This window comes from Macaca fascicularis, chromosome 20, assembly GCF_037993035.2.
Source record: "Macaca fascicularis isolate 582-1 chromosome 20, T2T-MFA8v1.1".
Classification (NCBI taxonomy): domain Eukaryota; kingdom Metazoa; phylum Chordata; class Mammalia; order Primates; family Cercopithecidae; genus Macaca; species Macaca fascicularis.
This window is the reverse complement of record NC_088394.1, coordinates 42,605,683-42,626,486: the sequence shown is the minus strand read 5'-3', so window position 1 is coordinate 42,626,486 and position 20,804 is coordinate 42,605,683. Positions and strand designations below refer to the sequence as shown.

At 43.8% G+C, this 20,804-nt stretch overlaps 1 protein-coding gene across 23 annotated transcripts in view; it reads left to right on the top strand.

Annotated features, from left to right (window-relative positions):
* The window catches only part of VPS35 (VPS35 retromer complex component), a 127,320-nt gene that overhangs the window by 65,572 nt on the left and 40,944 nt on the right, over positions 1-20,804 (top strand). For 11 of the 23 annotated variants that reach the window (XM_074026730.1, XM_074026724.1, XM_074026727.1 and 8 more), the window contains 5 exons: positions 412-482; positions 7,237-7,365; positions 9,231-9,383; positions 10,333-10,465; positions 14,494-14,899. In XM_074026730.1, the coding sequence (XP_073882831.1) occupies positions 412-482; positions 7,237-7,365; positions 9,231-9,383; positions 10,333-10,465; positions 14,494-14,553 (546 nt within the window). In that variant the 3' untranslated portion in view covers positions 14,554-14,899. Of the gene's footprint in view, positions 1-411; positions 483-7,236; positions 7,366-9,230; positions 9,384-10,332; positions 10,466-14,373; positions 14,900-20,804 lie in introns of those variants that run through there. The other 12 variants (XM_065537003.2, XM_065537001.2, XM_074026717.1 and 9 more) reach the window with 2 other exon arrangements.

Sequence of the window (20,804 nt, the reverse complement as noted above, 5' to 3'; positions counted from 1 at the left end):
TGAGACCCCACCTCTGTTCTTTTAATTAAAAACAAAACTGACCAAAACAACAACAACAACAACAACAACAACAACAACAACAACAACAAAAATCCCTGAATTCTCGGCTTCTCTTGAGGACTGAGAAACTCTGGCGTTGTGCCTACACTCCTACATGGTGACCAGTGTCTGGGACTGGGTAGTGCTGTCCCTTTACACAGGCTGGGAGCCTCCAGTTCCCCACAGTCCACTCCAATCCTTATTGTCTTGCCAGTCCCTTCATGTATTTCCTTTATCTATCCAGCCCTTGCAGGGCTGCCCTGAGCCATTTATGTCCCTTGAAGGCTGGAAAACAGAGGCCTATAGACAAGTGTGGCAGCTGCAGACCTCCTCAGCTATTGCTTGGGCTAAGCAGACTTCTTTCTTTCCCAGCCGGAGAACATATTGTGCGTCAATCAGACAGGACATCAAATTAAGATCATTGACTTCGGGCTGGCCAGAAGGTAAGGGGTTTTTACTTAGATACCTTAACAAAATTCCTTGGGACTCTTTGTGGCTCTCTAGGTATGGTTACTCCTGACCCAGCTAATGCTTGAGTTTTGGAACTGATGCAAGAAAGCTCTTGTGCACAGAGGCTGGTGGCCTTTGACTTGCAGACAGGCCTTGTTGCTCTTGCATGGGCTGGCTTTGTGTTGTGGGCTCTGCTTCTTCCTAAAAGGCTGTGGAATTAACTGAACTTCACTCCACCTATCTGAGAAAAGAGGACAGTGATGGTGAAGGGGGCTGTTGATCGAGGTGCTGGGCTGCTCAGTTCTGTGGGTTCCCCAGGCCTCCTGGGGCCAGGAGGTGCTGGGCTATGTGATGCATCTGCCACCATCCCTGCCCTCCAAGAAATGACCAGGTTAAATACAAAAAGCGAGCATGTGACGGTGTTGCGTGGCGCCATGGGTAGGTGTTTCTGTAACCTCTCAGGACTGGTTTAGATCTTGGTGAAATGGTGATGTAATACATTACCTGCTGGCATGGGGATGGTTATGAGCGTTAAATGAGAAAATACACAGACAATGTGGACCCATCCTATCCGGGAGGTTAGGTTCTCAAGTTTCAGGGCATAAAGTAAACATTGTAAGCCCAGCACAGTGGCTAACGCCTATAATCCCAACACTTTTGGGAGGCCAAGGAGGGAGGATCTCTTGACCCCAGGAATTCAAGACCAGCCTGGGCAACATAGCAAGACCTCATCTCTACAAAAAATACAAAAATTAGCCCAGCATGGTGGTGAGCACCTGTAATCTCAGCAACTTGGGAGGCTGAGGTGGGAGGATCACTTGAGCCTGCAGTGAGCCAAAATCACACCATTACACTCCAGTCTGGGCAGTAGAGCTAGACCCTGTCTAAAAATAAATAAATAATAAAGTAAACATTGTATATTTATTATTATTATTATTATTTTGAGATGGAGTCTTACTCTGTTGCCCAGGCTGGAGTGCAGTGGTGCAATCTCTGTTCACTACAACCTCTGCCTCCCGGATTCCAGCAATTCACCTGCCTTAGCCTCCCAAGTAGCTGAGATTACAGGCACCCGCCACCACACATGGCTAATTTTTGTATTTTTAGTAGAAATGGGGTTTCACTAAGTGGGCCAGACTGGTCTCAAACTCCTGACCTCAAGTGTTCCTCCTGCCGCAGACTCCCAAAGTGTTAGGATTACAGGCCTGAGCCACCACATCAGGCCCATTGTATACGATGTTAAAAATCTCATAGTCTCTTAAAATACCTGAAGGCTAGTGCAGTGTGGCTAATATTGCTGTGTAGCCCAGGGATGCCACACTACCCATGGCACCACCCAACACTGTCACATACTCACTTTTTGTATTTAAACTGGTCATTTCCTGGAGGGCAGGGGTGGTGGCAGATGCATCACATAGCCCAGCACGCCCTGACCCCAGGAGGCCTGGGGAGCCCACAGAACTGAGCAGCCCAGCACCCTGCTCAGCGGCCCCCTTCACCATCACCCTACTCTCTTCACAGATAGGTGCTGTGAAGTCCAGTCACGTGTGCTGAATACTGTGCGCCTGGAGAGCTCCTGCCCATGGCATGCATGCCCAGGGGTGTGGGTTCTTGGCAGTGGTAGTAGCAGACCCTTGGCATTTGGGAAGGCTTCCCCTAAACCTTCAGACATCCGCAGTTCGTAAACATGGCAGAAACATGGCAGTAGTTGTATGCCCAGCTTCTAGGATTCCTCCAGGATTCTGTTGCCTCCAAGAATGACATTTCTCTGGGAATCACATATCTTTTTTTCTTTTTTTTTTCTGAGACTGAATCTCATGCTCTCACCCAGGCTGGAGTGCAGTGGCGCAATCTCGTCTCACTGCAACCTCCGTCTCCTGGATTCAAGCAATTCTCCTGCCTCAGCCTTCCAAGTAGCTGGGGTTACAGGTGCCCGCCACCATGCCCAGCTAATTTTTGTATTTTTAGTAGAGATGGGGTTTCATCACGTTGGCCAGGATGGTCTCGATCTCTTGACGTCATGATCCGCCTGCCTGACCTCCCAAAGTGTTGGGATTACAGGCATGAGCCACCATGGCAGGCCGAATCACATATCTTCTAGGTAGGTCTTTCAGCTACAGCTAAATTTTCAACTCTTCTGGAAGCTGCTTCTCTTTCCTAATGGCTGGCTGTTTTCTTTTTCTTCTTCTTCTTCTTCTTTTTTTTTTTTTTTTTGAGACGGAGTCTCGCTCTGTCACCCAGGCTGGAGTGCAGTGGCCGGATCTCAGCTCACTGCAAGCTCCGCCTCCCGGGTTCATGCCATTCTCCTGCCTCAGCCTCCCGAGTAGCTGGGACTACAGGCGCCTGCCACCTCGCCCGGCTAAGTTTTTGTATTTTTAGTAGAGACGGGGTTTCACTGTGTTACCCAGGATGGTCTCGATCTCCTGACCTCGTGATCCGCCCGTCTCGGCCTCCCAAAGTGCTGGGATTACAGGCTTGAGCCACCGCGCCCGGCCCTTTTTTTTTTTTTTTTTGGACAGAGTCTCTCTCTGTCACCCAGGCTGGAGTGCAGTGGCGCAACCTCAGCTCACTGCAACCTCTGCCTCCTGGGTTCAAACAATTTTCCTGCCTCAGCCTCCCGAGTAGCTGGAACTACAGGTGCCCGCCACCACGCCTGGCTAATTTTTGTATTTTTAGTAGAAACAGGGTTTCACCATGTTGGCCAGGCTAGTCTTGAACTCATGACTTCAAGTGATCTGCCCACCTCAGCCTCCCAAAGTGCTGGGATTACAGGCATGAGCCACCACGCCGTGCCCTCCACCACATCCACGAGTGGAAGGAAACACAGCATCGCCCCTGGATGCAGAGCCGCGTGCCTGAGCTCAGCTCTGCCTTCCAGCACCTGCCTCCCAAGCAGCATCCACACCCTCAGTGCTGGTTTTCCTGGTCACTCCTCCACTGGTTGAAGTGTAAACGTTACCCATTTGCAGTGTGATGATGCATTTTCAGTGCCCCATGTGCTGCTAGTGTAAATGCAGGAGGAAGTTCACATCATCCCACGAGGCCTTCAGGGTCTCTATCACACAGTGTATTGTAGTTCATAAACAGAAAAAAATCACATGCAATCTACCATGTTAGCAAGTTGCTTAGTATTTTCCCTGATAATATGCTATAAAATTCAGATGCCTCCCACACGCTTGCATGTCGTATACACTAGGGCAGTGTTTCTCAACCTATTTCATTATCGCTACCTGCCCTGTAGTGAGCCCTTTTTGACTTTATTTCCCCAATCGCCTAGTCCCCCAATGCCATGAAATTTAATACCACTGATGTACCATGTATCTGTTTATGTGCTGTGGCCCTTTGGAGAGCCACAAACCATTGTAATAGCTAAGACTGTTTTGTCCCCCAAGAACCAATATTTGTCCCCCACGGGGCAATATTGTCTTCACTGAGAATGCACACGCTGGTGTATGCAGTACACTCTCAAATACCTGATGGTCCGCTGCCAAATGAGCATGTGCAGGGACACATTGTGAACACCGAGAAAGAAGCAACCACTGGACGCCCCTGGAGTCAGGGAAGGCTTTTCTGAGCAGTCGGCAGGGACTGGTGGACAGGATTTGCTGTCTGCAGGCAATGCTGCTATGCTGGCAAATGCTTCAGCACCAGCCCTGAGGGAGTGGGGAGTGAGAGGGGATGGGTTTGATTTGTAATCTTTGCCAGTGTTTGCTAATTACAAGCTACCAAGATGATATCACTGAAGGTGGAGCTGGAAGGAGAGGCACTCAGGTCTCCCGTGCACCTGAGAGCCAGCTCTAGTGTAGCACTACCTGGAGGGGAGGTGGGGGGGCCCTGTGAGTTGTGGGCTGAGAACAGGGTGCACCCTGTATGTGCAGGCCGGTCGGGGGAAAATACAGTCGAAGATGAGGGCACTAATGGGGAATCCTGAATGCGGGGCTCACACGTCTGAACATTATCCTATAGGCCAGAGTCTTACCTGGTGGGGAGGTGAAAAGGGCTGTAGGTCAATTTACCAAAACTTAGTCAAACCAAAAACCTCCATGCCGAGTGGCTGTTTGGGGAAAAGCTCTCAAATTGTATTTCCTCTGCTCTCACACCACAGCAAACAACACTGAAGACTTCTGTGATCAAAAGCGGGCAGGTGGGTTCCCCACCAGCGAGCAGCGGATGCCAGCTGGGTGTCCTGCAGTTCAGTTCTGACATCCCCTACCGGGAGATAGCGTCAGATCCCACAGGTTGAGGGCTCAGTCCTCAAGGATGCCCCCTCTTCCCCCAGTCACTGGTCACAAGTGCAGGCCTCTGGAGCTTCTGATGGAATGTCTTCATGTTGGGGTTCCCACGACCCCCTCTTTGGGTTTGCTTAATTTGCCGGAATGGCTCAAAGAACTCAAGGAAACACTTACTTACATTTACCTGTTTATATTACAAAGAATACAGGTGAAGAGGGACATAGGGCGAGGTATGGGGAAAGGGGCATGGAGCTTCCATGCCTTCCCTGAGTGTCCCCTCTCCAGGAATCTCCCCGTTTTCAGCCCTTGGGAAGCTCTCCAACCCTGTCCTTTTGGGGTTTTATGGAGGCATCATTACATAGGCATGATTGACAATGGCACAGAAAGATGATTGGACAAAAAGCCCATGATCTAAACCCAGCAAGGCCTGTCTTTTTCTTAGCCTCTCTGTATTGCATTCCTTCCTTTAGGGTAGGGGGCAGGACACTCTCTAGAATGAGGGTCTTTTGATCCACAGTCAGATTAGAGTCCTGCCTTGGGCAGGTGAAAGAAGGACTGGAGAAGGACACAGAGAGAGAGATTCTCTCCTGAGGCCTAAAGTGTCCCAACATTATAACAAGGACTATGCAAGTTAGAAGCCAGAAAAAAATATATATATATACACAAACATATATATACGTATATATAGATACACAGCCCACATATATATATATATGTATCCATATATGTATCTCATAACATGTATCTATCTATCTATCTATCTATCTATCTATCTATCTATCTAACCATCTAGTCCCCTGGCCCAGTCCCTCAACCCCCGCCACCTTGCTGCTCTTTCACTGGATGGGCTTAGCTGTGTTGGCGCTGAGTCATTGTCTGCCTGGCTCTCGGCAAATTTGGAGGAGAGGAGACTGCTCTCTGAAAGCTGATTTAAAGGAAGCAGGGTATATTGGCAGAATATTCATTTTATTTATTTTATTATTGTTATTCTCAATTGCCTCATCTATAAAATGGGGATAATAATCCTACCTATTTCATAGGGCTCTTGGAAGGAGGGAAAGAGATGCCACGCATGTATAAAACTTTTAGCATAGTACCTGGCAAATAAAAAGTGCCCATGAAATTTTAGCTAGAGACTCTTTTTCTTCAAGAGTGATTCTAAAACACACTATTTGCCCCCCTTTCCCACTCAGCCATTGACTCTCTTCCTAGCCTTAAACTTCATGTCCAGAACTTTTTCTAATTTTTTATTTTTGGAATTGTGGTTTAAAAAATACATAACATAAAAGTTATCACCTAGTGTCCGTCAGTGGATAAAGAAACTGGGGTATATATATGCAAATGAATACTGTTCTGCTTCAAAAGAGAAGGGAATCCTGTCATTTGCAGCAACATGGATGACTCTGTAGGGCATTATGTTAGGTGAAATAAACCAGGCTCAGAAAGACAAGTACCACGTGATCTCACTTAGGTGTGGAATCTGAAAAAGACAAACTCTTACAGGCAGAGTTGGATGGTGGTTACCGAAGGCAGGGCAGGTGGCACTGGGGAGATGTCGGCCAAAGGATACAATATTTCAATTAGAAAGGAGGAGTAAATTCAAGAGAGCCATTGTACAACATGGTGATTATAGTTAATAACAATGTATTGTATACTTGAGAATTGCCAAGAGAATAGACTTTAAGTGTTCTCACCATAAAAAATAAGTATGTGAGGTAATACATATGTTAATTAGCTTGATTTAGCCATCCCACAATGTACACATGTATCGAAGCATCATATATACCGGTTGGGTGTAGTGGCTCACACATGTAATCCAGCACTTTGGGAGGCTGAGACAGGTGGAGTTTTTGAACTCAGGAGTTTGAGACCAGCCCGGGCAACATGGTGAAACTTCATCTCTACAAAAAATACAGAAAATTAGTCAGATGTGGTGGCGTGTGCCTGTAGCCCCAGATACTCAGGAGGCTGAGGTTAGAGAATTGCTTGAGCCTGGGAGGTGGAGGTTGCAGTGAGCTGAGATCTTATCACTGCACTCCAGCGTAGGTGACAGAGTGAGACCCTGTCTCAAAAAAAAAAAAAAAAAAAAAAAAGCGTCATATATACCATAAACATGTACAATCAGTACATTCATATTTTTGTGCAACCAATCTACAGAACTTTTTCATCTTGCAAAACTGAGATTCTATATCCATTAAATAATAACTTCCCATTTTCTGCCTGCCCCAACCCCTTCCTTATTTCTGTTTCTCTAAATTTGACTACTGACAGAAGCAAACGCCTGGAGGAGGAAGACTGTAGTTTTCTGATTCTATCACTGACTTAGAAAAGCCTGAAGTTTGGGGCCTGGGATCTGAGTATTCCCCAGTAATTCACAAGTGTAGTGTGGGTGTGGGGTCCAGGCCATATGGCTGATGGGAAGTGGGGAATGTCTGCATCCCACCAGAAATGAGCCCCAGCATCCACATCTCCCAGGCCTCACCCCATGGTTCTTTGTACCCTCCCTACTCCCCAGGTACAAGCCTCGAGAGAAGCTGAAGGTGAACTTCGGCACTCCTGAGTTCCTGGCCCCAGAAGTCGTCAACTATGAGTTTGTCTCATTCCCCACGGACATGTGGAGTGTGGGAGTCATCACCTACATGCTGTGAGTGCTTAGCAGCCTGGCTCTGAAATGGGGATGGGGGTCATTTGTCTTCCTTTGGGTAGTCTTAGAAGCAAAATTTTGAGTACAAGTAGTCTATTTGCGAAGTATCCCCAGGAAACCCCAATAGAGGAATAGGGTAGTGAGACGGGGAAGGAAAGGAGCCAGGGAAGGGTATATTATCAAGCCAGTTACCATATTTACAAGGCAGTCGTATTTCCAAGTTATTGTAGTAGGTTAATATTGAAAAAATTGAGATGTGCTGATATTATTCCCTGGAACAAAGGTCTAAAGGCCTGTTTCTTGGTGAGGAAGGCCTACTTGGGCTTCAGCAGCTGTATCAAAGTTATGGGTTGAGCTGGGCACGGTGGCTCATGCCTGTAATCACAGCACTTTGGGAGGCCAAGGTGGGAGGATTACTTGAGCCAAAGAGTTCAAGACCAGCCTGGGCAACACAGAGAGACCCTGTCTACCAAAACCAAAAAAAATTAGCTGGGCATGGTGGTGCGTGCCTGTTGTCCCAGTTACTAGGGAGACTGAGGTGGGAGGATTGCTTGAGCCTGGGAGGTTGAGGCTGCAGTGAGCCATGATCATGCCATTGCATTCCAGCCTGGGTGACAGAGCAAGATCATGTCTCAAAAAAAAAAAAAAAAAAAAAAAAGTTATGGCTTGAGCCATTGAATTTTTGGGTACTGAGACATAAAAGTAATAACTGAAAAAAACAAAAGTATTCATGACTCAGGAGTAAGGCCCAGTTGTGCGCAACTAGAGTTTCATTCTGCTGGGGAACTCCAGAATCCATCATGGAATACCCCCTGAGAGTTATTTCATCTAGGGGAGGGAGTTGGGGTATTTATACACTAACTCTTATCAGTTATTCCATGTGGACTAATGGAGATGGGGTGGAATTGATTTCCTGATACTTCTGGGTGGGGAAAGCAAGCTTCGGCTGGAGAGAAAGCCCTCCAGCAGAGACATGCATGTGCTCTGGTACAAATGGAGCTGGATCATGCCTATAATCCCAGCACTTTGGGAGGCTGTGGCAGGAGGATTGGTTGAGCCCATGAGTTTGAGGCTGCGGTGAGCTATGATTGCACTCCAGCCTGGGTGACAGAATGAGGCCCTGTTTAAAGACAAAACAAAATAAAAACCCAAATGAGGCTGGAGTGCACTGAAGGGGTAAGGGGGTGGGGGGCAGGGCAGGATACCCTTTATGGCATCGTTGAACCCGTGCTCCCTGTTTTCTTCTCTGTCCGGCTGTGGACTTCCCGTGGCTGCTTTCTCAGAAGCAAAGTCATGTTTTGCTTCTGATCTTCTGATTATTGTGTAACTGCTACGCACTGTCCCTGCACTCGGATGTGTGAGCTGCACCAGGCTGGGGAAGTTCAGATCCCTGAGGCTGGCCGTCACGGTATCCTGCTTCTTTTACCCTCCCTCTAGCGGGAGCCTAATAAAGCCCATTCTCCTTTGGCTTGGGGCCTGGGTAGCATCTAAACAAGCCTGGCTGTCTCAAGGACATGGAAGGCTATTTCTATTTCTAAAATTAAATCAATGTGTACTTGATAACTGGGCATATGAAGTAGGGCCCTAATTTTACTCTTTACTTCAGGAATGAGGTGCAAAGAGGTGAGCACAAGAGGGGACTTATTCCAAAAATTCTTCCTGCCTCCAAATTTTAAATCCTTCCGTGTCCTCCCTTTAATGAACACACTGGACCCCATCCTGTGGAGAAGTAGTGGGGGTGCTTTCCTTTTGAACCCTCTTGGTTCTGGCTAGGTCCACTTGAACTCTGTAAGCTTCTCTATTCTGCCAATGCACGTTGGCAAATGTGGCCTCTACCTACTGATGGTCCTTTCTCTTTTCTGTAGACTCAGTGGCTTGTCCCCATTTCTAGGGGAAACAGATGCAGAGACCATGAATTTCATTGTAAACTGTAGCTGGGATTTTGATGCTGACACCTTTGAAGGGCTCTCGGAGGAGGCCAAGGACTTTGTTTCCCGGTTGCTGGTCAAAGAGAAGAGGTACCTTTCATCGCTTGTCACTCATGGGGACCCCAGGTCTGGGAGCTGGGCAGGACTGCTGACTGTGAAGGTCTTTCTTTCTGTGGACAAATTCCTTTCAAGATTTCTTAGTTTGCTACTTCTTTGGAAAAATAAAGGGAACAGAGAAAGGGACAAAGGAAATAAATGAAACAAACAAGTAGGGGCATAAAATACAGTTTTAGAAAGAAGCATATGTAGATTGGTCCTATCTGCAAGTTATCACTTGTCATAGGCTAAGGTTGAAAAAAACCTGAGTTATGCAGATGTTATTTGCAGAAGAAAGATCTGAATACCTTGTTTCTTGGTGAAGAAGATCTATTTAGGCTTCAGCATCTGTATCAAAGTCATGGGTCAAGCCATGTGAGTTTTTTGATACTCAGAATAAGGTAATAACTGGACATAACCAAAGGTATTAACAACCCAAGGCTAAGGCCTAAGAGTCTGGGCTCTAAGACAGCTTGTGTTTCCCTGACTTTTACAGTTTTGTTTCTTTCTGACTGTGAAAAGTTATGTGAGAGGAAAAAAAAAAATCTAAGTCAGATGAACAAGTTGCCTTCATACTCTGGAAGGAGAAATGAACTTCCTTCAAATTTCCTGTTCTTTTGCTTCTTTAAGAGCAATTCCAGGCATAGCTAGCCTTCCTACTGCCCTGCTTCAACTTCTTAGCCTGCTCTGGGAAGTGGTTCCTCCCAGAATCACTGGAATATGTTCCCGCTATAGAGGTCAGAGAACATTTTGCTGACGACCTTCTGGCACTTTGAAGGAAGGGAATTTTAGACACAAGGAGTTCCCTTTTTTGTACATGGCATGAATCTGCCTAAATGATTAATCTGTTCCACTGACTCAGGCTTCCTACCCAACTGAACAGATTTTTGGATGAGAAAATGCAACTCCAACTAAAAGTCTTAACTGCTGTTTGATTTCACAGCTGCAGAATGAGTGCCACACAGTGCCTGAAACACGAGTGGCTGAATAATTTGCCTGCCAAAGCTTCAAGATCCAAAACTCGTCTCAAATCCCAACTACTGCTGCAGAAATACATAGCTCAAAGAAAATGGAAGGTATTTGGTTTTTCTCTTAGTAAACGTGAAATTTGTCATTCTAATCTGTCCTTTGAAAAAACTGCAGCTAAGTTTTCTTTACTTTTCTTTTTTTCTTATTTTTGGGTTTGTTTTTATAGACAGGGTCTTGCTCTGTTGCCCAGGCTAAAGTATAGTGGCATGATCATGGCTCACTGTAACCTTAAATTCCTGGGTTCAAGCAATCTTCTCACCTCAGCCTCCTAAGTAGCTGGGACTACAGGCATGTACCACCATGCCTTGCTAACTTTTCTATTTTTTGCACAGACAGGGTCTTTTAAGTTGCCTAGGATGGTCTTGAACTCCTGGCCTCAAGCAATCCTCCTGCCTCAGCCTCCCAAAGTGCTGGCATTACAGGCATGAGCCACTGCACCCAGCCTGTAGCCAAATTTTTACTTACATTTTGATTCTAAACAGAAAGATTATTTAGGGGGAAAAATCTCTCTCATGTCAAAAGCTGCTAACTTGATTTAAAAATGTCACAGAGCAAAAATAACTGGCATAAAACTTACATTTGGTTGTGCTTATATGGATACTTGAAGTAACAGAATGAAGCTTAAGCGTATGTTCTCAGTGGCAATCACAGTGAAGCTCCTGAACTAACTTCTTAGAGCTTGAGGCCTGATTCTTCCACATTTTAGAAATGGAAGATAAGAAAGGCCTGTTAAACTTTTAAAACTTTATAATTTTGTTTACAACAGAATTCTTTAGTACCATGGACATAAAACCTATCTTAAAAGCAATTGTGGAAAAGGCCTTTGACAAAATTCAACAGCCCTTCATGCTAAAAACTCTCAATAAATTCGGTATTGATGGAACGTATCTCAAAATAATAAGAGCTATTTATGACAAACCCACAGCCAATATCATACTGAATGGGCAAAAACTGGAAGCATTCCCTTTGAAAACTGGCACAAGACAGGGATGCCCTCTCTCACCATTCCTATTCAACATAGTGTTGGAAGTTCTGGCTAGGGCAATTGGGCAAGAGAAAGAAAGAAAGGGTATTCAGTTAGGAAAAGAAGAAGTCAAATTGTCCCTGTTTGCAGATGACATGATTGTATATTTAGAAAACCCCATTGTCTCAGCCCAAAATCTCTTTAAGCTGATAAGCAACTTCAGCAAAGTCTCAGGATACAAAATTAATGTGCAAAAATCACAAGCATTCTTATACACCAGTAACAGACAAACAGAGAGCCAAATCATGAATGAACTCCCATTCACAATAGCTTCAAAGAGAATAAAATACCTAGGAATCCAACTTACAAGGGATGTGAAGGACCTCTTCAAGGAGAACAACAAACCACTGCTCAGTGAAATAAAAGAGGACACAAACAAATGGAAGAACATACCATGCTCATGGATAAGAAGAATCAATATTGTGAAAATGGCCATACTGCCCAAGGTAATTTATAGATTCAATGCCATCCCCATTAAGCTACCAATGAGTTTCTTCACAGAATTAGAAAAAACTGCTTTAAAGTTCATATGGAATCAAAAAAGACCCCGCATTGCCAAGACAATCCTAAGCCAAAAGAACAAAGCTGGAGGTATCACGCTACCTGACTTCAAACTATACTACAAGGCAACAGTAACCCAAATGGCATGGTACTGGTACCAAAACAGAGAAACAGACCAATGGAACAGAACAGAGCCCTCAGAAATAATACCACACATCTACAGCCATCTGATTTTTGACAAACCTGAGAAAAACAAGAAATGGGGAAAGGATTCCCTATTTAATAAATGGTGCTGGGAAAATTGGCTAGCCATAAGTAGAAAGCTGAAACTGGATCCTTTCCTTACTCCTTATACGAAAATTAATTCGAGATGGATTAGAGACTTAAATGTTAGACCAAAAACCATAAAAACCCTAGAAGAAAACCTAGGTAATACCATTCAGGACATAGGCATGGGCAAGGACTTCATGTCTAAAACACCAAAAGCAATGGCAACAAAAGCCAAAATTGACAAATGGGATCTAATTAAACTAAAGAGCTTCTGCACAGCAAAAGAAACTACCATCAGAGTGAACAGGCAACTTACAGAATGGGAAAAAATTTTTGCAATCTACTCGTCTGACAAAGGGCTAATATCCAGAACCTATAAAGAACTCAATCAAATTTACAAGAAAAAAATAAACAACCCCATCAAAAAGCGGGCAAAGGATATGAACAGACGCTTCTCAAAAGAAGACATTTGTACAGCCAACAGACGAATGAAAAAATGCTCATCATCACTCGCCATTAGAGAAATGCAAATCAAAACCACAATGAGATACCATCTCACACCAGTTAGAATTGTAATCATTAAAAAATCAGGAAAAAACAGGTGCTGGAGAGGATGTGGAGAAATAGGAACACTTTTACACTGTTGGTGGGACTGTAAACTAGTTCAACCATTGTGGAAAACAGTGTGGCGATTCCTCAAGGATCTAGAACTAGAAATACCATTTGACCCAGCCATCCCATTACTGGGGATATACCCAAAGGATTATAAGTCATGCTGCTATAAAGACACATGCACACGTATGTTTATTGTGGCACTATTCACAATAGCAAAGACTTGGAATCAACCCAAATGTCCATCAGTGACAGACTGGATTAAGAAAATGTGGCACATATACACCATGGAATACTATGCAGCCATAAAAAGGATGAGTTCATGTCCTTTGTAGGGACATGGATGCAGCTGGAAATCATAATTCTCAGCAAACTATTGCAAGAACAGAAAACCAAATACCGCATGTTCTCACTCATAGGTGGGAATTGAACAATGAGATCACTTGGACACAGGAAGGGGATCGTCACACACCGGGTCCTATTGTGGGGGGAGGGGGAGGGATAGCATTAGGAGATATACCTAATGTAAATGACAAGTTAATGGGTGCAGCACACCAACATGGCACATGTATACATATGTAACAAACCTGCATGTTGTGCACATGTACCCTAGATCTTAAAGTATAGTTAAAAAAAAAAAAAAAGCAATTGTAATCCAGGGAAGTGGCTTCCAACAATTTAATATAGACTTAGATCCTCACTGGGGATCCAAAAGCACGAACAAAACCCTTTATGTATGGAGCCAGTACACAAGAATACCTATACGTGTACACACATACCGGGAAAGACACACACACACACAACAAAAATTTGACTCAGGCATGGTGACCTACACCTATAGTCCCAGCTATTCGGGAGGCTGAGTGGGGAGGATCACTTGAATTCAGGAGTTTGAGGCTGCAGTGAGCCATGATCTCGCCAGTGTACTCCAGCCTGGGTGACAGAGTGAGACTCCCATCTCTGTTTTAAAAAAATCACAACATTTTCTCTAACAGAGTATGATGTATTCTGATATTTTCTATTCTGTGCCACTTGGCTTTATTTTTTAAATGCTGTTCACAACCCACCAATTTGATTTCATGACCCATTGCTTGGTTGTGAATCACAATTTGAAAAACACTGTTCTATCAAAGCACGATGTAGGCTGATAAAAAATAAAAATAAGACACTGTTCTAGGGTGCTCCATTTTTAAAATGTGAAAAGGGCAGGATAAGCCTGGGTAACATAATGGAGACATATCTCTACAAACAAGACAGAAATTAGCTGGGCGTGGTGGCGCTTGCCTGTAGTCCCAGCTACTTGGGAGGCTTAGGTGGGAGGATCGCTTGAACCCAGGAGGTGGAGGTTGCAGCGAGTCAAGATCATGCCACTGCACTCCAGCCTGGGCAACAGAGCCAGACCCCATCCCCACCCCCACCCCCCCTTAAAAAAAAAAGAAAAAAAGGGGGTAGGATGATATATCTTCCCACTTCATATTTACTCCCAACATGCCCCTGAAAGTCATATGATTATTCTATAATTATTTTAGAAACTTGTTTTTCCTTTAGGTGATCAGATTTAAACCAACCCCAGCAGCTGGACTCACTTAAATCCTTTTATTGTTTCTTCATAAAGCAACTGGTCTGAAATATATGCTTTTTCTTTTCTTTTATTCTCTTTGCCTCAAGAAACATTTCTATGTGGTGACTGCTGCCAACAGGTTAAGGAAATTTCCGACTTCTCCCTAACCTTCAACTCTGCTGCTCCAGTGGGTCCAGAAATTACTGAGGCCAGTGGTGAAGTGAAGAGATGACTCGAAAATTTAAATAATTTGGCTTTTTGGTATTATTGATTCCACTTATTTTGTAAAAATGGTTATGGCTGCTGCCTTCCTTGTGGATGAAAAGTGGCTGTAAAGAAGCTTCCTAAGAACATTTTTTTTCTGCCTTGTAAGATCACTACGTGTGAAATGCTCTGTGTACCTTTCAAATATACCTACTTTTGGTGGTAAGTGTAGGGATGCTTTAGGTAGGTACTTTGCATATGTCGAATTTAAATTCTAAACTCACACTGATTAAATAACTCAGTAGACTACTTTGCAGGGGCCATGTTATTCGTATTATCTCCTCCAGTACAAAGAATTCCTAGAATTTTGATTTGCTCAGGTATGAGCTGACATTTTATTGTACTACCCCATTCTTGTGTCAAGCCATGTGGATTTAGGACAGTGATCTTCAAACTTGCTTTAACTTATGCTCCCTCTTGAGAATCAGCATCACTTGAAATGTCAAAATATGTCAACTCTTATAGCCAAATCGGAGCAGTGATCATTTTGAATGTGCTTTTTAAATCTCCACACACCTGCACCTCTCTGGTTTTTCTGCCCTGTCCTAACCCCTCTGTCTTAGTTACAAATTTCTGGTCTTGTAAGTCTGGAAGCTGATAGGCCATTTATGAAAGAGATAAGAATGTAATGAGGTTCAGCTTTCTGAGAAAACACAGAAATGATACATCCTGAGACATCAAGGAAAGCGGCTCTTCTGCTGCCTCAGGCTGTAGCACGCTCGATGTTGTCACTCTACACGTACACTTCCTATATACATGTACAGTTGACCCTTGAACAGGGTTTGAACTGCACGGTCGACTTATACATGGATTTTCTTCTGCCTTTGCCACCCCTGGGACAGCAACACCATGCTCTCCTCTTCATCCCACTCCGCAGCTTACTCAATAGGAAGATGACGAAGATGAACACCTTTATGATGATTCACTTAATGAATAGTAAATATATGTTCTCCTCCTTATGATTTTAATAACTTTTCTCTAGCTTACTTTATTGTAAGAATACAGTATATAAGCCGGGTGCGGTGGCTCATACCCATAATCCCAGCACTTTGGGAGGCAGGCAGATCACTTGAGGTCAGGAGTTCGAGACCAGCCTGGCCAACACAGTGAAACCCCGTCTCTACTAAAAATACAAAAGTTACTGGGGCGTGGTGGCAGATGCCTATAATGTCGGCTACTCCGGAGGCTGAGGCAGGAGAATTGCTTGAACCCGGGAGGTGGAGTTTGCAGTGAGCCAAGATTGTACCACTGTACTCCAGCCGGGGCAACAGAGCAAGACTCCATCTCAAAAAAAAAAAAAAAAAAAGACAGTATATGTATATATACACACACATGTACATGTGTATGTATGGGTGTTAATTGACTGTTTATATGATTGATAGGGCTTCCAGTCAACAGTAGGCTATTAGTAGTTAAGTTTTTGGGGAGACAAAAGTTATACCCAGATTTTCAACTGCAAGGGGGTAGGGCACTCCTAACCCTCACATTGTTCAAGGGTCCACTGTACATTTAAACACTTTTCTGTATGCATTAGAGTAGCCCTGTGATCCCTTCACTGAAATCACACTGTTCTCAACATGGCAAGCAACTAACACTTTTTTTTTTTTTTGAGACAGCGTCTCACTGTGTTGCCCAGGCTGGAGTGCAGTGGCGTGATCTTGGCTCACTGCAGCCTCTGCCTCCTGGGCTCAGGCGATCATGAGTAGCTGGGACTATAGGTGCCCACTGCTACACCCAGCTAATTTTTGTATTTTTAGTGGAGACAGGGTTTTGCCATGTTGCACAACCTGGTCTTGAGGTCAAGCGATCCACCTGCCTCAGCCTCCCAAAGTGCTGGGATTATAGGTGTGAGCCACCACACCCAGCTTCAACTAACACATTTACAAACTTGTACATATGTATATTTAGATACTTTACCAACTTGCAAAATGGTTAAAAGGAGTACTTTGTTATTTAAAAATACACAATCTTTTAAATTTCCTTACTTCTACATGATTTTTGTGCTATTCCCATTTTTTTTCTCGGGTGAGCAGCTTTAGTTTTTTATTTTATTTTTTTGAGAGAGTCTTCCTCTGTCACCCAGGCTGGAGTGCACTGGTATGTTCTTGGCTCACTGCAACCTCTGCCTCCCAGGTTCAAGTGATCTTGTGCCTCAGCCTTCCAAGTAGCTGGGATTACAGGCATGTGCTGCCACGCCCAGCTAATTTTCGTTTTTTTTTTTTTTTTTTTTTTTTTTTTTTGAGGCAGAGTCTCGCTCTGTTGCCCATGCTGGAGTGCAGTGGCCGGATCTCAGCTCACTGCAAGCTCCGCCTCCCGGGTTCACGCCATTCTCCTGCCTCAGCCTCCCGAGTAGCTGGGACTACAGGCGCCTGCCACCTCGCCTGGCTAGTTTTTTGTATTTTTTTAGTAGAGACGGGGTTTCACCATGTTAGCCAGGATGGTCTCGATCTCCTGACCTCGTGATCTGCCCATCTCGGCCTCCCAAAGTGCTGGGATTACAGGCTTGAGCCACCACGCCCGGCCCTAATTTTCGTATTTTTAGTAGAGATGGGGTTTTGCCATGTTGGCCAGGCTGGTCTTGAACTCCTGACCTCAGGTGATCCACCTGTCTTGGCCTCCCAAAGAGCTGGGAATATAGGCGTGAGCCACTGTGCTTAGCCTCAGGTGAGCAGCTTTAGTCAATGTTGTGAATTTTAGATTTTAATTAGATATGCAACAGTTTCACCACCTTTCAGGATTTTTGTTCCAAAACAGAGGCTCTTCTTTTTTGATGGAGAGGTAGGCAGGTGGAGAGGTTATCCTGCTGCTGCAGTTCTCAGGTTGTTAAGTTTCCTCTGGAAGGCTAACCCTCGTTGGGAACAGTTTCAGTATCAGCAAGTGTAGGCCTGCTCCAAGTTGGTCAGCTGAAGAATGAACATCAGAAGACACAGCTGCTGGAAGTTGTCCTTTGATGAGACAGTGACAGTGATTTGGTAAAATGTCTTATTTTTTAAATGTCAGTTATCTTTCCTTAAAAGGTTTTTTGAGGGCAGCCTCCAGAAGGAGCTAGAGTGTGTATTTTGTAGTTCTATTGTGGTTCATACCCTCCTTTGGACTTAAGATTCTGGAGAATGCTAGAATCATCTCCCCAGAAAAAGGTAGTTAATTACCATATCTAGAGCAGCACTGCCCAACAAAAATATAGTACAGGCTATACACATAATTAAAACATTTCTAGTAGCTTCTCTAACAAAACTCATTGAAAATCAATTTTAATAATTTATATGTTAGTGTATCAAAAATATTTCAATACATAATCAAGATAAAATTGAGATATTTTACCAGCTACTAGGGAGGCTAGGGCCAGAGAATCGCTTGAATCCAGAAGGTGGAGGTTGCAGTGAGCCAAGAATCCGCCATTGAACTCCAGCCTGGGCAATAAGAGCAAAACTCTGTCTCAAAAAAAAAGAGATTTTTATTCTTTTTCTCATACTAAGTCTCCAAAATCTGGTATACTTTACACTTAAAAACACATGTCAAGGCTGGGCATGGTGGCTCACATCTGTAATCCCAGCACTTTGGGAGGCCAAGGTGGGCAGATTGCTTGAGGCCAAGAGTTCGAGACCAGCCTGGCCAACATGGTAAAACCCCATCTCTAAAAATACAAAAATTAGCTGGGCATGGTAGTGCATACCTGTAATCCCAGCTACTTGGGAGGCTAAGGCACAAGAATCACTTAAACAGGAGGCAGGGGTTGCAGTGAGCTGAGATCACACTACTGCACTCCAGCCTGGGTGGCAGAGCAAAACTTTGTCCCCACCCCCCACCCCCCCCACACAAAAAATCTTGTCAATTCAGATGCTAGGTTTTCATCAGACGTACTTAATCTGTATTTAGATTTCTTTTTTTTTTTTTTTTTTTTTTTGAGACGGAGTCTCGCTGTGTCTCCCAGGCTGGAGTGCAGTGGCGTGATCTCGGCTCACTGCAAGCTCCGCCTCCCAGGTTCACGCCATTCTCCCGCCTCAGCCTCCCAAGTAGCTGAGACTACAGGCGCCCGCCACCACGCCTGGCTAGTTTTTTGTATTTTTAGTAGAGACGGGGTTTCACCATGTTAGCCAGGATAGTCTCGATCTCCTGACCTCGTGATCCACCCGCCTCGGCCTCCCAAAGTGCTGGGATTACAGGCTTGAGCCACCGCGCCCGGCCTGTATTTAGATTTCTTAAAACTTACTGTGGAAAAATGTATTTACATACTCAAGTTGTTTGAAATATAACTCACAGTTTTCCAATAACTGAAGTATCCACTTTTACCTGTATTAAAATCAAATAAAATTAGAAATTCAGTTCTGCAGTTGCACTAGCCACATTTTAAGTGTTTAATAGCCACATGTGGTTAGTGGCATTTATATTGGACAGGGCAGATCTAGAAAGAATCCTGTATCTATCAATTTTAATTTTTTTCCCTTTATGCTGTTATTCCTTACCTAGAGAAACAATTTCCCTCCAAAGTTCCTTTGAGGGGTCTGTTTAGGCCAGGCCCACACAAGTGAGCTATGTGGATTTTAGCATCCCTGATTTGAAATTTGAGGTTTTATGAAGCTTGAGTTTTTCTGGATTTTAGTACTTTGCTAGTATGTACTTAGCTCAAATATTTAATTGCAACTGTGTTGGGTCAACTATTTCTAATGGGACTTTTCCATGTGCATGTACAGTCACTGGAAACTGCTGGGCAGAGAAACTCGAAAAGGTAGTTGGGGCCCCCTCTTTTCACCTGTCAGATTGGTGAAGAATTGGTGAGGGTGTGGGGAAAATGGCATTCTCCCACTTTTGATGGATATGTATCCAAATAAAAGTCATGCCCATGCTTTCTTTCATCCAGTAATTTTATTTCTAGAAATTTATCCCTCTGTACTTGAACAATTGTATAGAGATTTATGCAAAATGATGTTTACTATAGCACAGTTGCTAATGGCCCAGTAGAAACAACCAACACATGCCTATTAGTTTGGTTTTAGTTAAATGAATTTTGCCACATCCATATAGTGGAATACCTCACAGCTGTTATAGATAGATCTAGATATACTGAAAGCCATTTTTTCTTAAAAAAATTATAGAATGTATATATGGTATCATCCCATTTGTGAAGAGACATATGCTTATATGTGCATTAAAAAATTGTAGGATATGCAAGAAACTTAACAGTGGAATGTGAAAAGTGGGTGATTGGAAGAGGTGGAATTCCACTTTTCATTTATCTTTCTGAACCTTTTGAATCTTTTTTTTTTTTTTTTTTTTTTTTAACAATAAGCACGTATTCCTTTTTTTTTTTTCAAGATGGAGTCTTGCTCTGTTGCCAGGCTGGAGTGCAGTGGCGCAATCTCGGCTCACTGCAACATCCGCCTCCTGAGTTCAAGCGATTTTCCTGCCTCAGTCTCCCGAGTAGCTGGGTCTATAGGCATGCGCCACCACGCCCAGCTAATTTTTGTATTTTTAGTAGAGACAGGCTTTCACCATGCTGGCCAGGATGGTCTTGATCTCTTGACCTCGTGATCTGCCCACCTCGGCCTCCCAAAGTGCTAGGATTACAGGTGTGAGCCACTGTGCCTGGCCCGCATGTATTACTTTTATAATTAAAAATTCACAACTTAATGTCAAGTGTGAACCTTGTGTTGACCCTGATTTGAGCAAACAATAAAAAGATATTTTTGAGACATTTAGATTATGAATTTCACATTTGATGATAGAGTTACTATTAATTTTGTGAGGTGTGATATTGGCAATGTGGTTAAATGACTTCAGAGAAACAGGAAGGTATAGTTAAGCAAGTATGGCAACATCTAATAATTTGGGTCTAGGTGATGTGTATGGGTTTCATTATACTGTCCTCTTTACTGTTGTATTTGAAAACATGACAAAAAAACCTTTTAAATCAGTTAAACCATGAAGAACTGTTAAAGAAGTGAGCTTCCAAAAAGTGTTTATAACAGTACTGAAACACATGAATTCACTAACTAGTAAGCATCTGTATTAGTCAGGGTTCTCTAGATGGACAGAAGATATATATATACACACATATACGTATATATATGTATATATACGTATATGTGTGTGTATATATATGTATATAAAGGGGAGTTTATGAAGTATTAACTTACATGATCACAAGGTCCCACAA